This window comes from Poecile atricapillus, chromosome 3 (assembly GCF_030490865.1).
Source record: "Poecile atricapillus isolate bPoeAtr1 chromosome 3, bPoeAtr1.hap1, whole genome shotgun sequence".
Classification (NCBI taxonomy): domain Eukaryota; kingdom Metazoa; phylum Chordata; class Aves; order Passeriformes; family Paridae; genus Poecile; species Poecile atricapillus.
In genome coordinates, this window is record NC_081251.1 from 115,827,135 (window position 1) to 115,853,034 (window position 25,900).

At 59.1% G+C, this 25,900-nt stretch overlaps 2 protein-coding genes across 4 annotated transcripts; both read left to right on the forward strand.

Annotated features, from left to right (window-relative positions):
- Nucleotides 1-1,000: 1,000 nt before the first annotated feature.
- On the forward strand, nucleotides 1,001-17,492 carry MERTK (MER proto-oncogene, tyrosine kinase). 3 transcript variants are annotated; one of them, XM_058835624.1, is made up of 19 exons: nucleotides 1,001-1,495; nucleotides 5,377-5,689; nucleotides 5,795-5,895; nucleotides 5,985-6,158; nucleotides 7,137-7,223; nucleotides 7,767-7,882; nucleotides 9,712-9,895; nucleotides 10,107-10,258; nucleotides 12,352-12,505; nucleotides 12,734-12,887; nucleotides 13,953-14,038; nucleotides 14,130-14,225; nucleotides 14,439-14,519; nucleotides 14,654-14,746; nucleotides 14,836-14,954; nucleotides 15,147-15,256; nucleotides 15,367-15,526; nucleotides 15,769-15,905; nucleotides 16,962-17,492. In XM_058835624.1, exons 1-19 carry the CDS (start codon nucleotides 1,426-1,428, stop codon nucleotides 17,434-17,436), a joined length of 2,862 nt encoding a protein of 953 aa, XP_058691607.1. In that variant the 5' UTR covers nucleotides 1,001-1,425; the 3' UTR covers nucleotides 17,437-17,492. The 3 variants fall into 3 exon arrangements, with proteins under 3 accessions (XP_058691607.1, XP_058691609.1, XP_058691608.1); XM_058835626.1 differs by having other exon boundaries at nucleotides 12,767-12,887; XM_058835625.1 differs by having other exon boundaries at nucleotides 12,355-12,505.
- A 1,119-nt stretch (nucleotides 17,493-18,611) lies between these two features.
- On the forward strand, nucleotides 18,612-24,894 carry FBLN7 (fibulin 7). The gene is given in 8 exon segments (XM_058836383.1): nucleotides 18,612-19,843; nucleotides 19,846-20,064; nucleotides 20,165-20,335; nucleotides 20,633-20,758; nucleotides 20,841-20,978; nucleotides 21,371-21,508; nucleotides 22,509-22,647; nucleotides 22,743-24,894. Coding segments are annotated over 8 exon segments (1,365 nt in total). The 5' UTR covers nucleotides 18,612-19,770; the 3' UTR covers nucleotides 23,104-24,894.
- Nucleotides 24,895-25,900: the final 1,006 nt, after the last annotated feature.

Below are 25,900 nucleotides of genomic sequence, written 5' to 3' on the forward strand. Positions count from 1 at the left end.
CAGGAGATGTGTTCAATTTGCCTTGGATTAGTGGCTCATGCTGGTTTCACCTGGGTCTTCCTCCTTTCCTCGCTTTTGTCCCCGTCCCCTCTTGTGCTGCTGGTGTGGGCCAGGTGAGAAGGAGCAGTGCCTTCAGCACAGCATTCCCGTGCTGGATGGGCCACAGGGCAAGGGGGTGAGATCCCACAGGGTGAAGTGACTGCTCCTGCACCTGGGTGACAGCAGCAGAGCTGCAGGCTGGGGACGAGCGGCCGGGAGAGCTCCGAGGTGTGAGGTGGCTGAAGGCCAGCCCAGCTGTGCCCAGGTGCCCGAGGAGGCAATGGCAGCGGAGTGGCCACAGGACCAGGGCAGTGACCATCCCCCTGTGTGACCTCAAATCCTGGGGGAAATTTTGGGCCTCGCATGAGAAGAAGGCCTTGGAAGTGCTGGAGCGTATCCGGAGATGGGAATGGAGGTGGGGAAGGGTCTGGAGCACCAGGAGCTGCTGGGGAAGCTTAGCCTGGAGACAAGGAGATTCAGGGGGGAACCTTGTCGCTCTCTGCAAGTGTCTGAATCATGGAATGGTTTGGGTTGGAAGGACTTTAAAACTTTAAACATAAACAAAGGCAGGGACACCTTCCACTAGCCCAAGTGGCTCCAAGCCCCATCCACCTTGGACACTGCCAGGAACGGGGTAGAGGAGTTTGTAGTCAGGTGAGAGTCGGTCTCTGCTCCCACCTAACAAGTGACAGGACAAGAGCGATCTGCCTCAAGCTGTGGCAGGACAGGTTTAGGTTGGACACTGGGAAAACTCCTTCACAGGAAGGACCGTCCCGCCCCGGCCCAGGGCAGTGGTGGATCCCGGCGGCGGAGGGGTGTAAAGCCCGTGCAGCCCTTCCCGACGGGGCTCGGCGGTGGCCCCGCAGTGCCGGGGGAGCGCTCTGGGCTCGGCAGCCCCGCTGCAGCCCCGTCCCTCCCCCGCCGGGAGGCGGGCCGGGCCGGGCCGGGCCGGGCTGGGGCGGAGCGGTGGCGCTGCCGGCCCCGAGCGCGGCGGAGCGGAGCGGAGCGGAGCGGAGCGTGTCCCGCTGCCGGGGCCGCTGCCGGCCCTGCGCCCGCTGCCTGCGCTGGGGGAGTGCTGCCCTGCCAGCCCCGGAGGCGGAGCGGTGAAAGTCCGGGTGGCGGAGCCGTGCCAGTCCCGGAGGCGGAGCGGGGCCGGTCCCGGTGGCGGAGCTGTTCCAGTCCCGGTGGCGGAGCGGTTCCAGTCCCGGTGGCGGAGCGGTGCCGGTCCCGGTGGCGGGACTGTTCCAGTCCCGGTGGCGGAGCTGTTCCAGTCCCGGTGACGGAGCTGTTCCAGTCCCGGTGGCGGAGCTGTTCCAGTCCCGGTGACGGAGCTGTTCCGGTCCCGGTGGCGGAGCGAGGCGGCGGCGCTGGCGGTGCCGGCGGGCGATGGGCGGCGGGCGCTGGGCGCTGCTCTGGGCGCTGCTGGCGGCCCTGCGCCCGCCCCGCGGAGGGGCCGGTGAGTCCGCGGCGGGCACGGAGGGAGCCGGGCACGGAGGGAGCCGGGCACGGAGGGAGCCGGGCATGGAGGGAGCCGGGCACGGCCCCGGGACGGGGGGCAGCGAGCGGAGCTCGTCCGGGGCGCGGGGAGCGCTTTCCCCGCGGGCTCTGGGATGGGCAGTACGGGCACCCCGCGGGCCCGAGGAAAAGCTGAGCCTGGATCTCCCGGCGGGATCTGCCCGCATCGCCACCCGAGCGGGGCTGGCTGTGACGGGACACGGGACCTGGCTGTGCTAGTGGATGGGATCTGGCTGTGCTGGGACACAGGGTCTGGCTGTGCTGGTACATGGGATCTGGCTGTGCTAGTGGATGGGATCTGGCTGTGCTGGGACACAGGATCTGGCTGTGCTGGTGCATGGGATCTGGCTGTGCTGGTACATGGGATCTGACTGTTCTGGTACGTGGGATCTGGCTGTGCTGGGACACAGGATCTGGCTGTGCTGGTGCATGGGATCTGGCTGTGCTGGGACACAGGATCTGGCTGTGTTGGTACATGGGATCTGGCTGTCCTGGTACGTGGGATCTGGCTGTCCTGGTACATGGGATCTGGCTGTGCTGGGACACAGGGTCTGGCTGTGCTGGTGCATGGGATCTGGCTGTGCAGGGACACAGGATCTGGCTGTGCTGGGACACAGGGTCTGGCTGTGCTGGTGCATGGGATCTGGCTGTGTTGGTACATGGGATCTGGCTGTGCAGGGACACGAGGTTTCTCTGTCCTCAGACACATAGTGTGGCTGTCCCGCGACACAGGATTTTGTTGTCCTGGGACACAGGGTCTGGCTTTTCTGGGATGTGATTTGGATGTCCTGGGACACGGTTTGGCTGTCCCAGGACAAAGCTCTGCCTCTGCAGCGTGGTCCTGCCCCAGTTCTTCACTGCCTGATGTGCCTCTGCTTGCCAGGGACACCACGACAGGCAGGGACCACAAACTGTGGCAGATCAGTCTGGGATTTATCCCATTAGCCATGAGCCAGCTTCCTAGTAGTGATGCAGGGAAAAATCCTCAGGAATCCCCATGGTCTGTGATGCTGTGCAGTGCAGGCAGTTTGGTGGCTCTTCAACTCCATTTGCAGAAAGAAATGAGGAGGTAAAGTAATTTTTGGACTTTCAAAAATCCTGTGATCAGGGCTGTCCGACCTTTGGGAGCTGCTGGGGGAGCTCAGGGGTGCTGGGGGGTCTCGGAGTCACTGTGCTGATGGAATTTAGCAGGGAAGGCGGGAATGTGAGTGTTTGCTTTGGGCAGGGAGGAGTTAAAAGTCCTGACTGTCACAGCAGGAGCCTGCAGCGAGGGGAACTCTGTGGATGGAACCGGGAATCCTGGGCTGGTTTGTACAAAAGGTGTTTGAGTAAGGAAAATCTCTTCAGATTCAGGTGTGAGCCTGGGGAAGATGAATTTAATACAATTGTAGAATTGTTTGGCTTGGGAAAGATCATCGAGTCTGACGTTAACCCGACACTTGCAGGTCTGCCACAGCTCCCAGGGGACGGGAGGCTGGAAAACCCTCAGGCAGGGGCTCCTCATTCCTCCTGCTCAGCAGTGCCTGAGCAGAAGCTGTTGTCAGCAGGTGAATTACTGCCAGCAGTGGGAATTCCAGGGCCAGGGATGCAGCCAGCGTTTTGGCAGAGCTGGATGCATCATGACTGCAGTAAAAACCTTGTTTCAGTCGCAGGGTGTGCAGCTCCCTGCTTGTCGTCCTGCATCCCTAATGATGTATCCTGCCCGATTTTCCTGCTAAAATTCCTCTCTCCAGGGAGGAAGGCACACAGGACCTGTGCAGCCAGATCTGCCTGTGCTGGCCCTGGAGTTTCACTGCAATTCCAGGTGTTCCAGGAGAGCAGCAGTGCCCTTGCGAGCGGTTTCATTTCCACGTCAGCTTTTGCCTCAGGCCTGGCTGTGGTTGGGACGGGAGCTGCTCCTGCACCCACGCAGGCACAACAGGCTTGCAGCTCCCTGGCTTTATCCTGGGGCTTTAGAGCCAGCCGAACTGCTCTGGACTCCAGCACGGGCTGTCCTGCCACCCAGTCCAAGGTGCCGTGAGGATATCCCCGTCCCAAACTCGTGGGGTACCCAAAGGCAGCGCTGGAGATGAGGAATTCCTGCACTCACATGAGTCAGAGAGCAAAGCATTTCATTCCCGGGCCAGCAAACACCTCTTCCCTCTTAATTAGTGTGAAAACAAGGCTGTGATCCTCCCTGCTCTTTGCCTTGGAGCTTGGAGCAGCCCGGGGGAGCAGAAACCATGGCAGGACACAGATCCATGTCCTCCCCAGCCAGGGGTGCGTGCTGGGGGAGCTGCTCCGGCCAGAGTCCTTCGAATGGAGCCTGGAAGCAGCACTTGGAGCCTGGATTGTGCCAGGCAGGGAGCGGCTCCAGCCCCGGTGACCTCCCGGAACAGCAGGGGAGGGAATTTGGGATCTCTGCTTGTTTGTGTTTAGCAGATCCTTCGGGAGCTGCTGCACATCCCTGTCCCTGCAGCTCTGCACAACTCCCACGGGCTCTGTTTGTGTCGGGATGGGGAAGCTCAGGGACGCAGGTTGGAAAAGCTGCGGCTCTTTTTGTTTGTTTGTTTTGTTTTTCCCCTGAAAGGGAAACCCATTGTGCTGCGGGAGAGGCAGGGAGAGCCTCCCCCTTTCCTCCGGAGTGAAAAACCCTGTCCTCCAGCAGCATTTCTTGAGGGTTAAAAATAGGGAGAGGTTTAGCAAAGGGATATATCCAACCTCAAAACTGGGCTGTGTTTCTTGGCTCCGAGAAAAACACGCCAGGCTCGTGCCCCATTACTCACAACAGTGATGACGTAGCTTTAAAAACTTGTTGTTTGATGTTTGAGGGCTAAAAACCTGCCCAAAAAACAAACTCGGCTGAGCTCAGGTTCAATGAAACCTGGGCTTTCTTTATCTTTTAAACTGCGAGTGGTTGATTGGCTTTTCTTTCTTGGAAAAAGGGAATTAATTTAGGTGAAATTCCTGTCTGGCACAATGCCTCTGCTGGCTGAAAGGCAGATTTAGCAGTCGGCTCGGGATTGCTGATGGCTGGGAAAGCCTCAGGAAGCTCAGAAATGGTCCGGGAAGACCAGCCTCCAACCTGGAGCATCCCCTAGATCTGGTCTCCTCAAAATCACACTTATTTTTGGAAGAGATTTAGAATTGCTTTCAGTGGAGCTGCTCTTCATCTCAGCCGTGGCTGGGAGCCGGGGGGTGAAAATGCCATTTGGTGATTTGGAAGAGGGGGGGATACGAAATCCTCAAAAGGAGCTTTCCCTTGGGAAAAAATGCGGGAGAAGACCCTGGGGGAGCAACAGTGAGCAGCAGCTGGCTCCTAGACGCTGTCCAAAGGCATTTCTTCATCCGCCTGCAGCTCTTTTCCTGGGAAAGGCAGAGCAGTGCAGGCACTTAGCAAAAGTTGACTCAGAGCGTGTCCCGCTCTCCCTGCCCTGGGAAGGGACAGGCTCCTGGCAGAGCCTAAAATCAGCAAAATTCCAGCCGGGAGCTCTTCCTCTGCCCCAGCTGAAAATGCTTCAGATGAGGCCCTGCAAGGGGTTTGCTGGAGTAAAGTCCCAAATTCCTGCTGCCCAGGGATCCTTTTATATTCCAGTCCCGGGGGTGTAATGCAGCAGGAACAGCTCCCTGCCCAAAGAAACGTGGCTGAGTGTTTTCTTTAGCTTGGCCTGTCCCTGTTTGTTTTAAAAAGGGCTTTTTTGGAGGTGCTGCCCGTACAGAATCCTGGGACGACGTTTTGGGAAATGGAAATGGGCTGCATTTAATGATTCTCGGAAGCAGTGGGGTTGTTTTGCTGCGAGGTGTCCCAGACTTGGGTGCCACAGCCCAGGTGTTCCCTTGCAGAGGATGCTGATGGAAAAGGAGGTGTGAGGCTGTACCTGTCGGCGCATTCCCGGCGTTCCCAGCACCGGAGCACCAGGGAGGAGCCCCTGGGCCAGCTCAGCTTCAACCCTACGGTGCGACACGTGGTCATCAACGAGCACAAGGACGTCACCTTCAACTGCTCCATCAAAGTGCCTCAGGAGCTGCTCCGGCCCGATGCCCCGGGAATTTCCCTCTGGAAGGACGGCAGGGAGCTGCACGTGCTGGATCGCATCGCCAGCAGCCACTTTGAGATCCCCGACGAGGAGGAGGTGGCCATGACCTCCACCTTCAGGTGAGCGCTGCTGGAGCAGGTGGGAGGGAGGGGTGCCCCCAGGGCCGGCTCCCAGGGAAGGTGGGAAGCCACCAGGCCTGAGGGGGTGTCCATCCTGTCCCGCAGCATCCTGGGTGCCCAGCGCTCGGATAACGGCTCCTACGTCTGCAAACTCAACATCTCCGGCGTGGAGGTGGTGTCAGATCCCATCCTGGTGCAGCTGGAAGGTGAGCTGGAGCAGCTGTGGAGTTGTGTCCCAGCTTAGTGACCGGGGAGCTGGAAATGGGGAATCCTTCGCTTCCCTGTGTCCGTGCAGGTCTCCCGCACTTCATCCGCCAGCCCGAGCAGCTGAACGTCACCAGGAACAGCCCCTTCAACCTGACGTGCCAGGCTGTGGGACCTCCAGAGCCTGTGGAGATCTACTGGTTCCAGAACAACATCCAGCTCAACCACAAACCCCACATCTCCCCGTCGGTCCTGACGGTGCCAGGTGAGCAGGGAGCGTCGCTGCTGTGGAGCATCCCTACTGGGAACGTGCCCTGTGCCATTCCAGAGCCTGTCCCTGCCAGGAGAGGCTGTTCCCAGCCCTGGAGGGGCAGGAAGCTCCATCCAACCCCCTCTGGCTGCTGCCAGAAATCCCCTTCCTTGGAAGAGGGATACTCAATTGGCTTGTTCCTGAGTGAGCAGCGGATTTTTCCGCCAGCCTCTGGCTGTGCCAGCGGGAACCTGGCTGCTCTCCTGGGCCCCTGGAATGTTGGTTGGTGCCCACTTTGTGTCTCTGGAAGAGTTTGGGATGCCCCCTGTGCCATGTGTCCACGGCAGCTGGTGGGACACGGGGAGAAAGATCCTCGGTGTCCCATAAACCCCACTGGGGTATTGCTTGCTTTGCTGGTGAGGAGGAGGCTGGTGGTTAATTAGGAGCTGGGCTGTAATTGCCTGGCCTTTGCATGCAGCGGCCTTTAAAAGGCAGTGAAAGCCGGAAGAAGCGACTCATTCCTCTTGGATGGCCTCGCATCCGCCTGGCACCCGCTCGGTTGGGTCATTGGAGCGGAGCTGCTCCTGGCCCGGGAGCCCCGGCACCCTGCGGCACGGGACAGGGATCCCAAAGCCAGGCTGGCCTCAGCCGGGCCGGGAGAATCCAGCCTCGGGAATTCCCAGCGCTCCCTCTCCACCATCAGCTGTGGGTCTGTGACCGGCACCAAATCATCTGACTGGGCTCTTCTGCTTTCTGCCTTTCCCCTTTTGGAGGGACAGCAGCCCCTTCCTCAGGGGCTTGTGCAAGGGACATCCCGTCCCTGCCGTGAACACCGTGCTGGGGGCAGCCGGAGCCTGGGTCACCCCCGGGCAGCGGAAGGGGCACAGGGGGAAGTGAGACCGGGCTGAGAAAGGAAACCCTGGGTGTTTGCTGCTGGGGAGCTGCCGGGCTCGGGATGGTTTGGGATATCCAGGGGCTGTGTTTTCCCGGCAGGACTCAGCGAGCCGGCGCTGTTCAGCTGCGAGGCCCACAACAGCAAAGGCCTGACTGCATCCAGCCCGGGCCAGGTCAACATCAAAGGTCAGCTCCCACTGCCCGTCAAAGCTCAGTGTCCGAGTCTCCCCACATGCTCATCCTTCAGTCCTGGAATTAAAACCCAGCGGGATCCGGTAGTAATATGCTCATCCCGCTTTGGCCATCCCAGCACCGGGATGGAGGAGGGAGCACCAAAATCTAAATCTGAAAGCAAAGCTGTCAGCTTCAAAGTAGAACTTGGAAAGGCTGCATTGCTCCTTTCCTTCCTTCCTTCATAACCAGGGCGGTGCTCCATAGGAATTTTCCATAGGAAACAGTGGAAATTGCTGACATTCCTGATGGGAGCCGCTCTGGCAACGTGAGGAAGGTGTTCCCCAAAATAAATCATGGCCTTTGAGCTGCCCAGAGTGGTCACAAATATAGAAACGGCCAAAATAGTCCTGAAAGTGACATTTTTGTGCTTCCCCATCCGGTGGTCCGGCACATCCGCAGAATTCGGATGTGGGGTCACAGGCCGAGCCCCGGGAGCTGCAGGGAAAAGCCACCACACCAGGTTTGTGCTCAGGCTTCCCTGGCTTCTCCCTGCAGGAATTCCATCGGCTCCCAACAGCGTGCGGGTCCTCAACAGGACAGCCCATGGAATCAGGATATCCTGGGAGCCGGGCTTTGATGCCTTCTCTGCCTTGAACAGCTGCAGTGTCCAGGTGAGCGTCCGGAATTCCCAGATCCCCACAGCTGCCCCGCAGGGATGCTCCGAGGCTTTGGTGGGGTTTGGCACGAGCTGCGCAGATTTCACGGAATCCTGGAATGCTTTGGGCTGCAAGGACCTTAAAGATCGTCCAGTTCCAACTCCTTCCCAGCACCTTCCACTATCCCAGGTTGCTCCAGCCTGGCCTTGGGCACTTCCAGGGATGGGGCAGCCACAGCCTCTCCGGGCAGCCCGTGCCACGGCCTCACAGGGAGTGTTTTATTCCCAATATTCCATCTATCCCTGCCCTCTGGCAGCGGGATGTCATTCCCCCTTGTCCTGTCACTCCACTCCCTTGTCCAAGTCCCTCTCCAGCCATAAATTTATCCTGGAAAATCTCTGCTCCAGCTGGGAGAGAGGCGACCTTTGAAGCCAGGTAAAAGTGAAAGGAATTTCAGGGAAGAAAGGTACCAGGGCTAATATTAGCGCCGTGTCCTGCTGCTGCCTCCCAGCCGGAGCTTGGGAAGCGGGGTGGAGAGCCAAGGAATTTCCTATGACTTAACATTCACGGTCTGTCCGTAGGAAATGGCCTTTGAAAGTGGAAAACAGGAGAGGGTTTCTGGCAAAAACACAGCTGTGACTCAGCCCTTTTGCTGCTGTCCCCTCGGATAATCCCCGGGCCCACTGAGCCAGTGACTCATTCCTGAGGGCTGCAGCTGGCCCACCTGCCAATTCCAACCGTTGCAGTTTGCAAACATCCCGATTTCCTTCCAAAACCCATGGATTTGAGGGATTATCCTCAGAAGACGGTTGAGGATCGGGCTGGGTGCTCAGGATCTGGTCCTGGAGGTGCCGTGTGTGTTCCTCTGGTCACTGCTCGCCGCCCTCAGAGCGTCTTGTGACAGCTTGGGGATGGGGGTGGCATTCCCTGACTTTTTCAGGAGACAGGCAACCCCTCAGCTCCTTCCTGTAAGGAATGGGGAGCCGAGGGAAACATGCCCTTCCAAATCCTGGCTTTGGGAATGCTGCTTGGCTGGGAAGGGCGCGAGCAGGACGAGCGTGTGGCTGCAGCAGCGCCGACCTTGCAGAGTCTTCCAAAGATCTACTTGGGGCATTTCTGGGAATTTCTCCAGGAAAACCTGAGGATGGAAGGCTGTTCTTTTATAATTTGGCTGTAAAACAGATGCTGAGACCATCCTGGGATACCCTGGGGGGCTCTTTTGATTGAGCATAAGGATAGGTGTCCTGCCATCCCAAAATCCTGGCTGGAGGCTTTTCACAGGGTTGGTTGGGTTGTCCTTGTTCTTGCTCTTCCCTCTTTCCTCCCTTTGTTCCAGTCCAGATAGTGCTTCCCACAAAATGAGAGGTTTCCTGGAAAGCTGTGGTGCCTCTGTGGGCAGCTCCGGGGGGGCTCCACATCCATAAATTTGTCTCCCTGTGAAAAGCAGGACTTGTTTTTGGGATGTTGAATTCATCCATGCTGGTAAATGTGACAAGGATGGGGCTTGGTCCCGTGACATCCCATGGAGATAAATCCCATTTTCCAGCCATGTGCGTTTTGTTTTGGTTTTCTGGGATGTGCTGCCTGGTTATTTTATTTGGGGCTCCTTCTCCTCCATGCCACAAGAAACAGCAAATCGTGTCTCCCTCCTTCCCAACATCCCTGGAATATTCCCAGCTCCACACCTGCTGGAGCCGTCTCCCCGTGCCCTGTGAATGTCCTGCCATGAGCTTTCCCTGCAGAGCTCAAACGGGAGGCAGGGCTCTGGATCCTGTTTTCCAACATCTCTCCCTGCAGGTTGTTGCTGACTAATCCCTGTTTTTGGGCTGATTTTCCAATTAAAGGTCCAGGAAGCTGTTCCGAGAGGCAACAGCTCCCTTCAGCCCTTCCACACCTCGGTGCCTCCCCACGTGTATCACATCCAGCAGCTGGAGCCCTTGGAAGAGTACAACATCCGTGTTTCCTGCGGGAATGAGGTCGGCTGGTCGGCATTCAGCCCCTGGATAACGGCCAGCACCACGGAGGGAGGTAGGAAACGGGGAGTGAGGACTGGGAAGGGTTTCCCTGCCTCAATCCCTCTGGATGAGAGGCAGCTCCGGAGCCCTGCTTGCTCCCGGGGTGGGAAAGGAAACATCCCCGTTTTCCATGGGCTTTTCTGGTTGAGTTTTCCATCAGATTCCCGCTTCTCTGCACCCATTCTCCCAGCTTCCCTCACCTCCTTCCCCACGGATCCCCACAGCTCCCAGCACGCCGCCGCGGAACGTCATGGTGTCCTTCAACGAATCCAGCTCCTCGCTGGAGATCCGCTGGGAGAGACCATCCCTGGAGAGGATCCACGGGGAGCTCCAGGGCTACCACATCTGGTACAGGTGGCACAACTCCGAGGGCACGGTGAGTCACCAGGAAACGGGGAAGAACGGTTCAATCCTGGAAAAATTCCAAGCAGGGACATCCAGATGGGTTTTGGTGCTTCCACAGATTCTCTTGGAGCTCATTTTTTTGCTGTCTTGGGCTTTTGTGTGGGCTTCAAACCCCTCCTGGCCTTGCATTCCCTGGATTTTGAGCTGTTCCTTACTCAGATGGGATTTATCCCGCTGTAACCCACAGCACAGAATTCCAGAGCTCGAGGAACATTTTGGCTCAAAGGCCTCTCTGTGAGTGCATGAAATCACCTGGCACACCCTGCTTGGCTTTTCTAGGATTTGGGAAGTAGCTGCAGGAATTTGCTAGGGCAAGGCTGGCCCGGGCTCTGGGCAAAAGATCCCCTCCAGAGCCTGTGGATAACAGCAGGAATGGATCCAGCTGTGGTCTGGCTTCCTCTGTGCCAGGCTGGAAATGGTGACTCATCCCCATTTTTTTGTCGGATGCTGCACTTTCTGTTCTCCTTTTGCTCCTCCGTATAGATCCAGCCTGAATGAAGCCAGGGAAACAAAACTGTGGTCTTGTGACTCGGAATAAAAGTGCTGACAGGAGCTGTCTCTCTCCAGCAAAAGGCCAAATCCAGGCCTTGTCCTTTAGGCCCTGGGAGATTCGTTGCTGTTGTTGTTGTTTGTTAACTTTTGTCCTATTTCCCAGCTTATGGAGTGAAATTTTTTTCCAGTTCTCAATTTTTCCATGAGTCTGAGGCACGAGACTGGAGTTCTGACTCCTCAAAAAGCTCCTTCTAAGGTTGGACTTGACAATCTCAGCGGTCTTTTCTGACCTCAGTGATCGTGTGAGAGTGATTCCGTGAAATAAAGTCCCTGCACAGGCTAAATCTGGACTGCCCCAAAATAACCACCAGTTTTTTGCAGGATAAAGTCAGGAAGATGCCGGATTTCGGTGTCACAGGGCCACCTGCAGGCCTCTCCACAACCAGAAAATTCCCAAAAGTTGCTTTATTTTCCTCCTTGACCAGCAGTCCCTGTTGGAGCCAAGGCTGCCTGACTTGGGCCGGGAAGAAATTCCTCAACTACCACAAAACTCATAAAATCCCATTAAATTTGGCAGGTCAGGCCTGCTCTGTGCTCAGGGTCGGGTCTGTCCTCAGATGACACAGCAGGGCCCTGTAGGACAGGGAAGGATCCCAGTTTAACCTGGTGATAGGGGAAGGATCCCATGTGGATACGAGGAGGAAAAAGGCAGGAATGTGGGAGCAGAGGTGACAACAGCTCCTGCCACCGCCAGCAGGTGCCCACGCGTTCCCAGGGTGTTTCACATCCGTCTCCGTGGCTTTTTCGGGACAGGGAACAGAAAGTGGTTCCCTCTGAGCGGCTCTGATTCCCTCTCCTCACCCACTGATCCCCCTCAGCTCCTGCTTTTTCTGTGGGATCTTCAGGAAGGAGCCGGGTGCTGCCGGACACAGCAGCCTGCCAGATGTTTGGGCAGATGTTTTGCAGCTGGCAATCGGCAGGGAGCAGCACTTTCTCGGCTGGAAACAACCAAGAAAGGATGGAATTTGCAGGGAAAGGCTGCTGTGATTTTACCAAGCCTCCTGCCATGGTACCAGCCGAGGAAACGCATAAAAAGTTGGAATATAATTAGCTGGACACAAAAACCACAGGAGGCAGAAAATACCTGCCCTAGGATCTGCTTCCAGAGCACTTGGACAATCCCACCAGGAGCACAGGGATCAGCAGGTGCTGAGCCTCACGGGGCTCCCGTGGCCACGGTGAAGGCTGGGGGTCACAATCCATGTCAGCAGAGCCTTTCCCTTCCTTGCCAGCTCCTCCCCTGCCTCTGTCCTGGCCCTGGCCGCTGCTGCTGGGGAGGGGAGAGGGCCAGAAAGGCTGGGATTGAACGGGAAGCACCGCTCAGCTCCGCTCCCGATCCCATCCGGCCCTCGCACACAGAGCCATTCTTCTCCCTAAATAGCCGGGTGCTGCGCTTCCTCTGGGCTGGGAAAGCAAAGCAGCTCCAAAGGTTGCCAAGGGGACAACTGTCAGTAAATCCCCAAGTTTCCCTGCCTTCCCCAGGCCAGCAGTTTCTTGCTTTCCTCCCTGCAGCAGATTGTCTCCGAGGAGGCCCGGCTGAACGGCAGCGCGGCCGTGCTGCCCGTGGTGGCCACCAACGCCACCTGCTCCATCCGCGTGGCCGCCGTCACCAAGGGGGGAGTGGGACCTTCCAGTGCTCCTGTGGAGATCTTCATCCCTGCCGGGGGTAAGGAGGTCCATGAGGCCCTTTGGCATCTCAGCACCCTCCTTCTGATGCGTTCCCCGTCAGCCAAGGATCCTGGTGTGGGAGCAGCAAAGCCTCACTCCTCATTCCCTTTTTTAACCCCGTGTAACCCTCTGGGCTCCGCTGAGAACCCCTGGGAATTCCTGCCCCAAACCCCGGGTGCTGCAGGCTGAATCTTTCACCAGCTCCATTAACAGGATATTTTCTTAGGATTAATAACCTCAGCCCCCTCTTCGACTCCAGCCTCTGGGAATGCCGACTCCTTTGTCATAGCCCTGGGATTTATCTGCGGGACAATTGCCGTCGGAGTCCTCCTCTGCTTGTCCGTGGTCATCCAGAAACGATGCGTGGAGACAAAATACGGGTAAGGGGATGGGAAACAGGGCGGCTCCCAGCCCCTGCTGGGTTTGGGGACGAGGATTCTGTCCCCAGGACTGATGTTGTTACCACAAATGACGTTTTTTGTGCCCATGATGAGGGACTATGTGGGTTTTTCCTTCCCCTCCCTTCCTTAGCTCAGCTTAGTTCACCTTTTGCTCACTATTCCTATTTTGAAAGGGAAGTGAACTCGTGCAGCCTGGTGGGGGGAGGTGTTTTGGCACAGAAATGAGAGAGCAGAGGGTGTCACTGGTCACCAGAGGGTGACCTGGACCCAAGGGAGTGGCTGGAGCTGTGTCAGGGGAGGTTAGGCTGGATTTTGGGAGAAGATTCTTCCCCCAGAGGGTGCTGGCACTGCCCAGGCTCCCCAGGGAATGGGCACGGCCCTGAGGCCACCAGGAGCATTTGGACAGTGCTGCCAGGGATGCCCAGGGTGAGATTCTGGGGTGTCTGTGCAAGGCCAGGAGCTGGACTGGACGATCCTGGTGGGTTCCTTTCAACTCCATGATTCTGTGGTTCCATAATATCCCATGTCCTGGAGAAACCCTCCTGCCTCATCCCACGCCCGGGTTCAATGGCCCAGCATTGTTTAAAAACACGGACAAAGGGCTGTTCTCTCCTGCAACAGCCCAACGCTCCTCACTCATCCTCGTGACTTCCCAAGTGCTGTTTAACTGCCCCTGCTCCCACTTTGGAAGCTGGTACCAAGTGAGGGTCCCTTTCCTAACTGGTTATTGCCAGTCTTGCCCTGCTCTGCAGCATCCTGCCCTGGCTGTGTTTCCCAGAGCTGGACTCTGCAGGGCTCCAGCAGAATTCCTGCTCCTTGAGTAGGAATGAGAATCCTGCTTCCTTCCCAAAAGCTCCGTGACTCGCTCCTTGATGCTTCAGTGGTGTTTGTGGAGCTGTTGTTTTGCCCAGACGTCGCAGGCGTGATCCAGGAAAAAGGAAATTGAACGTGCATTTCCTCTTTTCCTGCGGATCCCCTGGGCTCCTGCCCCTGCCACGCTGCCTCCTTCGTCCAGGCACAGCAGATGTGTTTGTGTTCCCTCAGGAATGCCTTCAGCAGGAACGACTCGGAGCTGGCAGTGAGCTACACAGCCAAGAAGTCCTACTGCCGGAGAGCCGTGGAGCTGAGCCGTAAGGACACGCTTTTATCCCTCTGCAAGGACTGGAGGGGAACCTGGTGGCAGGTGGCAGCTGCCTGAGCTGCTGTCCCCCTCTCCTGCAGTGGGAAGCCTGGGTGTCAGCAGGGAGCTCCAGCAGAAGCTGCAGGATGTTGTCGTGGACAGGAATGCCCTGAGCCTGGGAAAGGTCCTGGGAGAGGGTGAGTAAAGCTCCTCTCATCCCAACCTCCTGCTGCGGGCAGGGGAGCTCCTGTGCTCCTGTGAGCCCAGCTTGTCCTCCTGTCACAACGTGTGACAATTCCTCCTGTGAGGAATGAGCCTTTCGGCCTGGAGCACTCCAGATCTTCGGGATCTGGTGATGTCCTGGAAGGTGGTGCTTGGGATGAAGGGATTCCTTCTTCCCTGTGGTGCAGGGGAGTTCGGGTCCGTGATGGAGGGACGGCTCAGCCAGCCCGAGGGGCCCCCGCAGAAGGTGGCTGTGAAGACCATGAAGTGTGAGTTGTCTCCCTGCCCCACAGGACCTGACATCTGTCCCACTGGACACCAACATTCCCAGTGCCTCTCTCAGGAGCGGCATCCTGCCGCCGTTTGGGGGTTTTAAAGCTCTTCCTTTCTCTCTGCTTCCCAGTGGACAACTTTTCCCAAAGGGAGATCGAGGAGTTCCTCAGCGAAGCGGCGTGCATGAAGGACTTCGACCATCCCAACGTCATCAAGCTCCTGGGTACCGTCCCTTGCCGCCCTCCAGCCGGGGTTTGGGTGGAGCTGGATCCCTTTTCCTGGGGCGCTGTGTGAGTTGCCCGTGTTTCCCAGGGGTGTGCATCGAGCTGAGCTCCCTGCAGGTGCCCAAGCCCATGGTGATCCTGCCCTTCATGAAATACGGGGACCTGCACAGTTTCCTGCTGCGCTCCCGGCTGGAAATGGCCCCCCAGGTAGGGAGCAGAGGGTGGGGTGGGATCGAGGTGGGAAGGGAATCGCCCTCCGCAGCTCCTGCAGGCTCGTGGGTCAAGGAACGGCACGGTCTGAGGGATGGGAGCTGGTCTGCTGCCGTGGGCTCATCCCTTGGGATGGCAGAGGGAAACCTTTCGGATCGACGCCGTGCAGCCCCCACCTTCCCTCCCCAGTTTGTGCCCCTGCAGACCCTGGTGAAGTTCATGGTGGACATCGCCCTGGGCATGGAATACCTGAGCAGTCGGAACTTCCTCCACAGGGACTTGGCAGCTCGGAACTGCATGTGAGCCTTTTCCCCTGCTCCATCCCACGGGGCACCCTGTGTGTTTCCCCTCAGTTTGCAGACACAGCCTGGCCCGTGTGGCTGTCCTGAGGCCGTGTGTGTGTCCCCAGGCTGCGGGATGACATGACGGTGTGCGTGGCAGACTTTGGGCTCTCCAAGAAGATCTACAGTGGCGATTACTACCGGCAGGGCCGCATCGCCAAGATGCCGGTCAAGTGGATCGCCCTCGAGTCCCTGGCTGACCGTGTCTACACCACCAAGAGCGATGTGGTGGGTCCTGGTTCCCCCGGGCCGAGCCACGCCGTGCTCCTGTCGCTCCTCGGAAGCGCGGGAGCCGTGGGAGTGGCCCTCGAGTGGGCCGCTGGCCTCCCAGCTCATTCCCGGTTTGGGGAGCGCCACAGCTCTGCCCGTTGTCCCTGGGACGCTGGGCAGTGACCTTTCCCCATGAAAAGGTTCATTCATCCCTCCTGGAAGGGTCCCCTGAGCCTCGGCCTTTCCCTTTGTGCCGGCAGTGGGCATTCGGCGTCACCATGTGGGAGATCGCCACGCGCGGGATGACGCCGTACCCGGGCGTGCAGAACCACGAGATCTACGAGTACCTCTTCCACGGGCAGCGCCTGAAGAAACCCGAGGATTGCCTGGATGAGCTGTGAGTCCCGGGATGCCAGCTGGGAAAATGGCTTTTCCTAGGAATGAGCCCCTCAGTGGAAAGCCTGGAGCAGAGTGTGGGTCAGCATCTGCTGAACTCCAGGCAAAAAAATCCCAACAAATGTCCTGAGGGGAAGCAACAGCTTTGTGGGGCTGGCAAAGTCCCCAGGAGCAGTCAGTGATGGGACTTGTTAGTATTTCAGTTCTTGATTTTTGGGTTCGGTTTGGCCAAAAGGTCCTGGCTGGTGATGCTCCTCTTTGTCCGACAAAACTCCCTCTAGGGCCCTGCCTTGCCTCAAATCTATAAATCTGTGTCCCCCTGGAAAGGGGAAACTCAGAACACACAAACCTTTGGACTTCTGAGCAGCTCAGAAAAGGCTTTTCTCCCAGGCTTCTTTGCTGAGTTTCTCCCCCAGTGCCATTAGAACTAAAAAATGCTTTAACCCCCCCATGACCTAGAGCTCTGAATCCCAAGCGGATAAATAAAGTCAAACACTTCCTAAAAGGCTCCTCTCCACTGCCTGTTCCTGAAGGAAGCAGTGCAGGAACCTCTAAGAGTCCAGCCTGCTGGAGGGCAGAGAGGCTGGCAGGGATGTGCTGGGAGCTTCCAGGGCTCCCTGACATCCACACACAGGGCTGGGATGTTCCCAGGGAACAGATCCCAGGGAACAGATCCCAGGGCTGCACTGGAACACTTCTCACATTCTAACAGCAGCTTGGGCTGATAAATCCATGCCCTTGGGAAACAGCCTGAGCAGAGAGAGTTGGCTTCACTCTTGATTTAATGGGAATTTCAAGGCTTGCCCAGCTTGGAGGGAAGCTGGGAATTGGCCCCCATACCTGCCCTGATCCAGAGAAATGCAGGCTGCCTGGAGAAGCTGTGGCTGCTCCATCCCTGAAAGTGTTCAAGGACAGCTTGGAGCAACCTGGGATGCTGGGAAGTGCCCCTGCCCATGGCAGAAGGGTGGAACTGGATGATCTCCAAGGTCCCTTCCAAACCAAACCATCCTGGGATGCCTGGATCCTCTGTCAACCGCACTCCTCTCCCGGTTTCCAGGTACGAAATAATGTCCGAGTGCTGGAGAGCCGACCCTGCCACCCGCCCCACCTTCTCCCAGCTCAAAGGCCAGCTGGAGAAGCTGCTGGAAAACCTGCCCAGCGCCAAAGCCTGCGGAGACATCATCTACATCAACACCGGCCTTCCCGAGCAGAGCCCGGACTCCACGCAGGATTCGGGCTTCCCGCAAGCGGACTCGGATTTGGACGCCGCGGAGGCATCGGAGCCCGGCTCCCCCGGCGCGGAGGCGGCGCTGGTGGCCGTGGATGTGCATCCCGGCGAGGCGTGGGACGCCAGGTACGTGGTGGAGGAGCAGCTCGGTGGCCCCGTGGAGGAGCCCTACGTGCCGCTGCTTCCCTGCCGGGGCTCGGAGCCGGGCAGCCGATGGAGCCAGGCCGGCACTTTGCCGGTGTCGGAGCGGCCGCGGGCCGGGAGCCGCGGGGAGGACTTGGAAGCGCCGCTGGGAGCGGTGTGAGCGGCACCGTGGCAAGGACACAGAGGGAATATTTTAATAAACGCTCGTCTCTTTTATTTATTATCTCCTGCACGGTTTTGCTGGCTCTCCCCGGGAGCTCGTCCCTGGGCTGAAGTCCCGGGGGTTTGGAATTAACAGTGGAATTATTTTGCTGTAATTATTCATCTTTTCCAGAAGGAGCAGAGCAGGGTGGGGCGGGTGGTGCTGAGGGGGGCAGCTGGCCTTGCAGGGCCCGGCGTTTTCCCCCTTTTCCATGGCCTGTTAAGGTCTGTGGGATGGTGAGGGCTCCAGCTCTACAGCCTGCTGGAGGATTTGACACTCAGGAGATCCCCACGGGAAACGGGAGCCCCAGTGGGAGCAGCGGGTGCTCCCACATTCCCTTCTCCCGGCCGGCTTTCCATCCATCCCATCCCCGTGCTGAGGAACCATCGCTCCTGCTGCAATGCTACGGGAGCCTGAGGGGGGTCCCGGGAGGGCTGGAGCCCCCCAGCCATGGCCTGGCCCTTCCCTGCTGCCCCTTCCCCTTCTGGGGAGAATTCTGCTGCTTCCACAGCTGGGGCTGCTGCGCAGCAACCGGAGCTGGAGCCAGCACCTCTTGCCTCTCCCTGGGGGAGACCGGGCTGGGAACGGGGGCTGCAGGAGCTGGGGAAGGCGTTTTGGGACTGGGGAAAGGGGTGCAGTGACTGAGATGGGGTGCAGGGCTGGGAAAAGGTTTCCCTGCCTGACGCGGGTGGTCCCGGGGCTCACAGGGGCTCCTGCACGGTGCCCGCAGATCCCGGCAGCAGCAGAAACAGCTTTGCTGCGGGAAAAGGCCCCAACCGCTGGGGGTGGATGCCCGCAGCGCCCCGCTGGTGTCCCGGGGGATGGATGCCCGGAGCCCGGCCGGTGTCCCGGGGGATGGATGTCCAGAGCCCGGCCGGTGTCCCGGTGTCCCGGGGGACGGATGCCCAGAGCCCGGCCGGTGTCCCGGTGTCCCGGGGGATGGATGCCCAGAGCCCGGCCGGTGTCCCGGTGTCCCGGTGTCCCGGTGTCCCGGTGTCCCGGTGTCCCGGGGGATGGATGCGCGGGGCCGGGCCGGTGTCCCGGGGGATGCGCGGGGCCGGGCCGGCGCCGGGGCGGGGAAGCGCCGCGTCCCCTGCACGGGGCAGCGCGGGGGCGGCGCGGGCGGGGCGGGGAGAGCGCGGGGCAGCCGCTCCGGAGAGCGGCGGGGCCGCACCGCACCATGGCGGGGCCGCGGGGGGCGCGGGGCCGCCTCCCGCCGCCGCTGCTGCTGCTGCTGCCGCTGCTGCTGCCGCTCCCGGCCGCGCCGGCCGCCCAGGTGAGCGGGGACCGGCACCCGGAGGGGCTGGGGCGGGGACACGGGGCTCCTCTCCGCTTCTCTCTCGCTGCCCTTGCGCCCCGCAGCGCTGCCCCGGCAGACAGGTGGGCAAAGCCGCGCTTAAACTGCGCCCGAGCCGCGCTTAAAGCGCGAGCGGCCGCTTTCGGGATCTTTTCACCCTTCTCAGCCCACACCTGAAGCTGCCCCCGAGGGCACCGGGAGCAAAGAACCCCCGTTTGGGGCTTTTTCTTTTTGGCGGGGGGGGGATTTTCCAGCTTTGCGATGGCTCAGCATCCCGCCGGAGCTCGCGCTGGCTCCCGGAGTTAAACCCAGCCCTAACAAAGAGCTGTTTATTAAAGCCAGCGACGCGCCAGCATCTATTTGCTTTTGCCTCCCTTCCTGTGCGCTCGGGGTATCCCAGAGCTGCCAGCACACCCCCGGCAGCCCGGGAGCCCCGAAACCGCTCCCGGGGAAGCAGAGGACACCGAGCGCGGTGCATGGGCTCCCCGTTTGTCCTCCCTCAACCCTCAGCAGCTCTTTGGAAACGGGAATCATTCCACAGCGCGGTTGTGGAAAGGAGGGAGGAAATCCCTTCCAGCAGGTGGGACAGAGCCCACCAGCTCCGGTTCGCTTTCCCGGAATTCCGTAGCCCCCAGCGCAGTCCCTGCGTGCTCCCTCCTCACTGCGCTCCCCGGATTTCTGAGCTCTGGGAATGGCTTTGCTCTTTTTCCTCGGTTTCGAGTCAATTCCACAGGAATCCCATAATAACGGTGCCCGTCTCCGGCATGAGTCAGTCCCGTGGGAGCGATCGCTTTGCAGGCAGGAGTCCCAGCAGCGTTCCTGGCCCCGGCAGAGCTCACAAGACAGCTGTTTTCCTCTTCTTTTGTCATGTGGAAACGGGACAGGGCTGGAGCTCCAGCAGGATGAAACATGAGTTATAGCATCTCTTCCACAAAGCGATCCCAGCCCTGCCTGGATCGCGGGCCTAGGTGGAAAAAACTCCCGGATCTGGGTAAATGCGGAGGGAAAGACAAAGTCAGGGCGCTCAGGGAACACCGGACGCCGCGGAGCTCCCGCACCAGCCTCCTCCCGGGGGGCTCCTGGGGGGAGCGGCAGCACAGGGAGGTCCCCATGGCTGTCCCCATCCCTGTCCCCGCAGAGCTGCCTCAGCAGGCAGCAGCTCCTGGCTGCCATCCGGCAGATGCAGCAGCTGCTCAAGGGACAGGAGACGCGCTTCTCCGAGGGGCTGCGAGCCGTCAGGAGCCGTCTCAGCACCATCCACGCCTCCCTGGCCAAGGAGCCGCCCGCCCGTGAGTCCTTGGCACAGCATTCCAGGGAAACAGCGGCTGAAGGGTGGCTTGGAAGGAAAGGGCCCCGTCCAAACTCATCCCCTTTCCGTGGGTCTCGCAGCCTCCTGTCCTGCCCTCCAAGCCCCTGCGGATGGGAGGAAGTTCGGCACCAAATATTTGGTGGATCACGAGGTTCACTTCGCCTGTGATCCAGGATTCCAGCTCCTGGGCTCCAGCACACGGACGTGCCAGGCCAACGGCAGCTGGACGGGGCAGGAGCCGCGCTGTGCAGGTACCGCTCACTCCCGGCCCTGGAATGGCCTTTGGAAAAGCCGATCGATTCCAACACTGGGCTGCTCACAGTGGGGAGGGATCGCGGCTGCCCCCCAAAGTTCCAGGGATGCTGCAGCTTCCGTGGCTTTGGGATTTCTCAGCCTCAAGGAAAACTGGGAATTACAGCTGGAGCAGCTGAGGAGATGAGGGCGAGCGGGGTCGCGGCTGTGACGTGCCGCAGGGTACCGAGGCGATGCCCGAGGTTCGCTTCCCGAAAGGAGGTAACACGGAACACGGATCTCTGCTTTTCCCGCAGAGATCAGCGAGTGCTCGAGCAGCCCCTGCCAGAACGGCGGGACGTGCCTGGAGGGGCTCGGCCACTTCCAATGCCTCTGTCCCCCGCAGTGGGCCGGGACCAGCTGCCAGTACCGGGCTCAGACCGGTGGGTCACCCTTGCCGGGGGATAGATGGGATATTCCATCCCGCGGCCCATCCCGGCTCCCCATCCCGGCGTTTTCCCGCAGCTCCTCCCGGCTGGAGTGTGTCGGATGACCCAGCCTTCAGCCGGCAGCCCCACTGTGCCCAGCTCGCCCAGAGCCAGCAGTGCAGCTGCGATCCCGGCTTCCAGATGAGCGGCACGGCTTCCAACGGCATCTGCCAGGGTGAGCCGGGATGCGGGAGGGATGCGGGGATGCCGGGAGTCCCGGAGGAGCCACCGGCCGGGCCCACAGCGGCTCAGCCCCGCCACCCCGGGGCCCACAGCCCCGTGTCCGGCTGCTTCTGGAACATCCCCGGGGAGGGAGACCCGGCCGCTTCCCCAAACTCCTACGGGAGGCTCCGAGCGCTTCAGCCCAGCGCTCCCGTGGGGGCCGGGCTATGGGGACCGAGCTGGGCCGGCCCCGGTGTCGCTCTCTGCGGGACACCGCCGGTCACAGCCCCCGGGGGTCCAGCAGCCCTGCCCCAAGCCGCCTCCCCCGCTCCTCCAGCCCCAGCTCGCTCCCTGGCTCTTCCCGGGAGGCTGGAGCGAGATCCCGGTGGATCCCTGTCTCCGCAGACCTCGACGAGTGCGAGGTGTACCAGCAGGAAGGGGGACCCCGGCTCTGCGCCCACGCCTGCATCAACACTCCCGGCTCCTTCCGCTGCTCCTGCCCCGCCGGGTACGTCCTGCTGGGCGACGGCAAGAGCTGCGAAGGTGAGGGGGCTGGAATCCACTCGGTCCCGAGGGCTTTGTCATTTCCCCCCAGCTTTTTCTCCATTTCCAAGGGAGAGGCTGGTGCAGAGGGGAGGGAGATGATGGAGCCACGCTTTGCGGGATGGCAGCGGATGGAGGATGTTTGGGTTGGCAGGAGCCCCGGCTGGATGCAGAGCTGGATGGGGAAATGAATCCCAGAGTTGTGCTGGGGAAGGGAAGGGAAAACTCCACCAGAGTGCTTCAAAAGAATCCCTAAAAATGAAAATAAAATGCTTTCCTTGAAGCATGGCTGCTCCTTCTCTTCCTTCTCCTTCTCTTTCTCCTGCCCTTTCCCTCTCCCTCACCTCTCTGGATGATGGAGCACTTTGGGTCTGCACCTCCTTGAAGATGACCCTGCTGTGGCTGTGGGGATGTTCCTGGAGCAAGGAATTCGTGGGAAGAACCGAAAGCGATGTTAAACCCCCAGAATTCCAGGATCAGCTCAGAGGCTGGCAGTCCCAAGGGAATTGGGGTGCAGGTGGAAGGCAGTGGCTGGGAATGGTGGGAGGCCACAACTGCTGAAAGCCTCCTGAGAAACAGGGAAGTTTTTTTTGTGCCCCGAAGTGTCGATTGCTGCAGTTCAGGGTCGGGAAAATCCCGATTTCCCCATTGCTCCCTGATTTTCCTGTGTTCCGTGGCATCTCGCTAATGCTCCCAGCAAATCCTCTGCATTCCCGCTCCTGCCAGGTGTCCCTCGGGTGATCAGTAAATAAAAAGGGATGGGGTTTCCAAACAATCGAGCAGAAAGGTTGGGAAAGCAGCTGCCTTCCTGCAGGGAGCGGGCTGCTCTTAACCCGGGGCTGAGCCTGGGGAGAGGAGATGGAATCCCGGGATGCTCCCGTATTTTTTGGATCGTGTTTGACCTGTTTCAAGGCGGTTTTTTCTATTTTCTGACAGGAAGGTGAGCTCAGCTGGAGCTCAGTTCCAGGCCCTGACCCCTCTTCCCGCCCCTCTTTTCCAGATATTGATGAGTGTTCCCTATCCCAGGATAACTGCACGAGCGGGAGCAGCTGCATCAACACGGGCGGGGGATTCCAGTGCGTCACCCCCGAGTGTCCCCCGGCTGCCGGCAACATCTCCTACGTCAAAACCTCCCCCTTGTAAGTGCGGGGCACCAAATCCACGCCGCGCCATCCCCGCGGATCCATCCCCCCACCCCCCCAAAAAAACCCCTCCGTGGCTTTTCCTTCCGCAGCCGCTGCGAGCGCAACCCGTGCCCCATGGAGAGCCGCTCATGCCACCAGGCCCCCAAAACCATCTCCTTCCACTACCTGCCGCTCCCCTCCAAGGCGCGGGCCCCGGTGCCGCTGTTCCGCATGGCTCCGGGCCGGCCGGGTCCGGACAGCCTGCGCTTCGGCATCGCGGGCGGCAGCGGCCGCGGGCACTTCGCGGTGCGGCGCTCGGAGCGGCACGCCGGGGAGCTGCTGCTGCTGCACAGCCTGCAAGGGCCCCGCACCCTGAACGTGGATGTGCACATGGCCGAGTACCTGGATCGGGCCTTCCAGGCCAAGCACCTGTCCAAAATCACCCTCTTCGTCTCGGCCTATGAGTTTTAAGTGAGGGGGGTTGTTCCTTGATCCCTGCTCGGCTGCCCGTGGCTCCCGGGGGAGGTCCAGGCTGGAGCCGGCCAGCCGCCGCTCTGTCCCAAAGGTCTCCATTCCGGGGGGATTTACGCCTGCCTGGGTGGATTCACACCACCAAATGAGGTGGAGAAGTCCCATCCTCATCCCGGCTACAACAGCAGCTGGAAACCACGGCCCTGGTTTCCTTTGAATTCCCATTTTTTCCTTTAGGAAGTGGTGAAGCCGGGTGTGGAGGGTGAGAGAGGCTCACGGCCTTTCCCGCTCTCCTCCCTTGTTGCACCCAGACCTGATCCCTAAAAAACACACTTCTGCTTCCCTCTGGATGCTGAGAATCCCCCTGGCAGCCTGAGAATCCTGGAATCCCTGTAGGGATTGAGGTCTGGCACTGGGATCCATCAGGGCTGGAAAACTCCATGGACATCCACCCGGGTGCCCTCTCCAGCAAGCGGGGCAAAGGAGCAATTCCAGGGTTATCCTTGCTCCTCCAGCCTCCCAAACGGGGATCCCCCATGGATCCCCCCCCAGCAGAACTTCAGCTGCACGTGGAGGTGGGAATATTCCCTGCTCCATCAGCCAGAGCCTCCATCCCAGCGTAGGAATGCTGGGGAGAGCTGGGATTCGGCTTCTCCCGGGGGGATTCACCCTCCTGCTTGTGCATGTTCCGCATGTTCCCTCATCCCGCTGGATTTAGCACAATTAAAGGATGATGTAAAGGATGGCACCGGAGTGAGGCACCTGATGGATGTGTGGGATGGGGGGAATGCTCACCCGGAGCAGTCCAAGGGGAATTGGGATCCGGGAGGGCAAGAACCTGTTATCTGTGGGTTTATTTTCCTGCTTTGTTGTGTTTGGGAGGGGCTGGCTGATAGCAGGGAGCTCATTCCCACCGGAGCATCCTTCCCCCCAAGGAATCCTCATCCCTGAGCGTCCTTTCCCCTGGGAATCCTCACTCCCTCGCATCCTGCACCCACCAAAACCATTCCCACTCCTTGTCCCGAGGAAAGAGGCTCCCCCAGACGGATCAGTCTCCTCTAGGGGATCCAGCTCCTGGATTTTTGGGGGGTACAGGAGCTCGGAAAGAACAAGAAGGGACATTCAGGGCTGCTGTCGGCGGATGGAGGATGTTTGGATTGGCAGGAGCTCCGGCTGGATGCAGTGCCGGGCAGGGAAATGTATCCCAGGGTTGTGCTGGGGGAGGGAAGGGAAAACTCTGGAGTTCTTCAAAAAAATATCCCTAAAAATTAGGAGAAAATGCTTTTCTAGAAGCACGGCTGCTCCTCTCCTTCTTCTCTCCCATTCCCTGCCACTTCCCAGCCTGGCTGGATGTGCTCCTCCAACAGGCCATGAGCCTATTTTGGGATGATAACAAAATGTGGGAGCCAAAAAGCAGGAATCTGGGAGAGGACAAACTCCTGACCGGGCAGAATAGTTTCCATCTGCCGCTTTCTCCGGATAACACAGCTGGAGACGGGCGCCTGGACCGCGCTCCGGAGGCTTTTCCTTGCGGCACGATCCCAAACTGACAACATTTTCCTAATTCCCGAGGCCAGGGTGAGCTGGTTTCTCCCTTCCAGCCCTGGAAAAGTTTAAGTTCGGCTCTTTGCCTTTCTCAACCTCTGGCTGCCGTTCCAGTTGACTAAAGGAGATTTTTTTCCTGCCCCAGAGCGGCCGCTCCGGAATCTTTCAGACTTACCGAGGTTGGAATTTGCAGAGAGAGGCTCTTCCAATCTTGGAATACAACCTTCACTGGGGATAATAATATTTAGGAGCTGAAAAAAAATACAAATAAAAATAAAAATGAAAATAAAAATAAAAATAAAAATAAAAATAAAAATAGCAGGAACGCTTCTGCTTCTCTTTGGTGGGCACGGCTGGCCCCAGATGCGCTGTCCCAAAAATCACCATTTCTCACCCCAGAATATTTAACCAAAACTTTAGGATTCTCCCTTCAAGTCCACGTTTAGAAACCCTTTTTTTCCTTGCCTGTGGCCTGGGGAGATGATGCTGAGCCCTGTGAGCCTCAGCTCCAGGGCTCCACCTGTGCTGATGGCACTAATTAGTCCTAAGTAGCCCTAATGATGCTTCCCCAGCCAGCAGCGTCCCGTCCCTGGAGGAATGCTGTTTTCCAGCCTTTTCCTTGGATTTACCTGATTTCCCCGAGGGTCTGGACCCTGTTTTTACACTTGGGTGTGATTTTACCTGATTTCCTCGAGGGTCTGGACCCTGTTTCCACACTCGAGTGTGATTTTACGTGATTTCACCGAGGGTCTGGACCCTGTTTCCACACTCAGGTGTGATTTTACCTGATTTCCCCGAGGGTCTGGACCCTGTTTCCACACTCAGGGGTGATGGGAGACGATTCTTCCCTTCAGGATCTGAGGCTCTTCCCACCGGGAATCCCATGGGAATGCATGCGAGTGGTCCGCCTCGTTTTTATAAACTTTATTCGACTGCTAGCACTGGAAAAAGCCGAGCTTTTTTTCAGTGTCCTGAAAAGCTCTGAGAGGCAGGGAAAGGAAAAAAATTGAACTTTTCCTGGGAACGTTTGATGCAGCGTCATTGGGGTGACTCTTGACGGACGCGTCTTCCCTTCGCCCACCAGATTTTTATTAAATGACTGGCTCGGAATCACTTTATCCCGCCTTTTGTCACGCCCTGACCCCGACGGCGACTCCAGGGACAGCTTTTGTCCCGCCCTGGGGCCACACGCTCTTGGTTTAATTACGAGCGTCACTAATTAATGACCGTGCGGGCCGCTTCCCCTCACGCG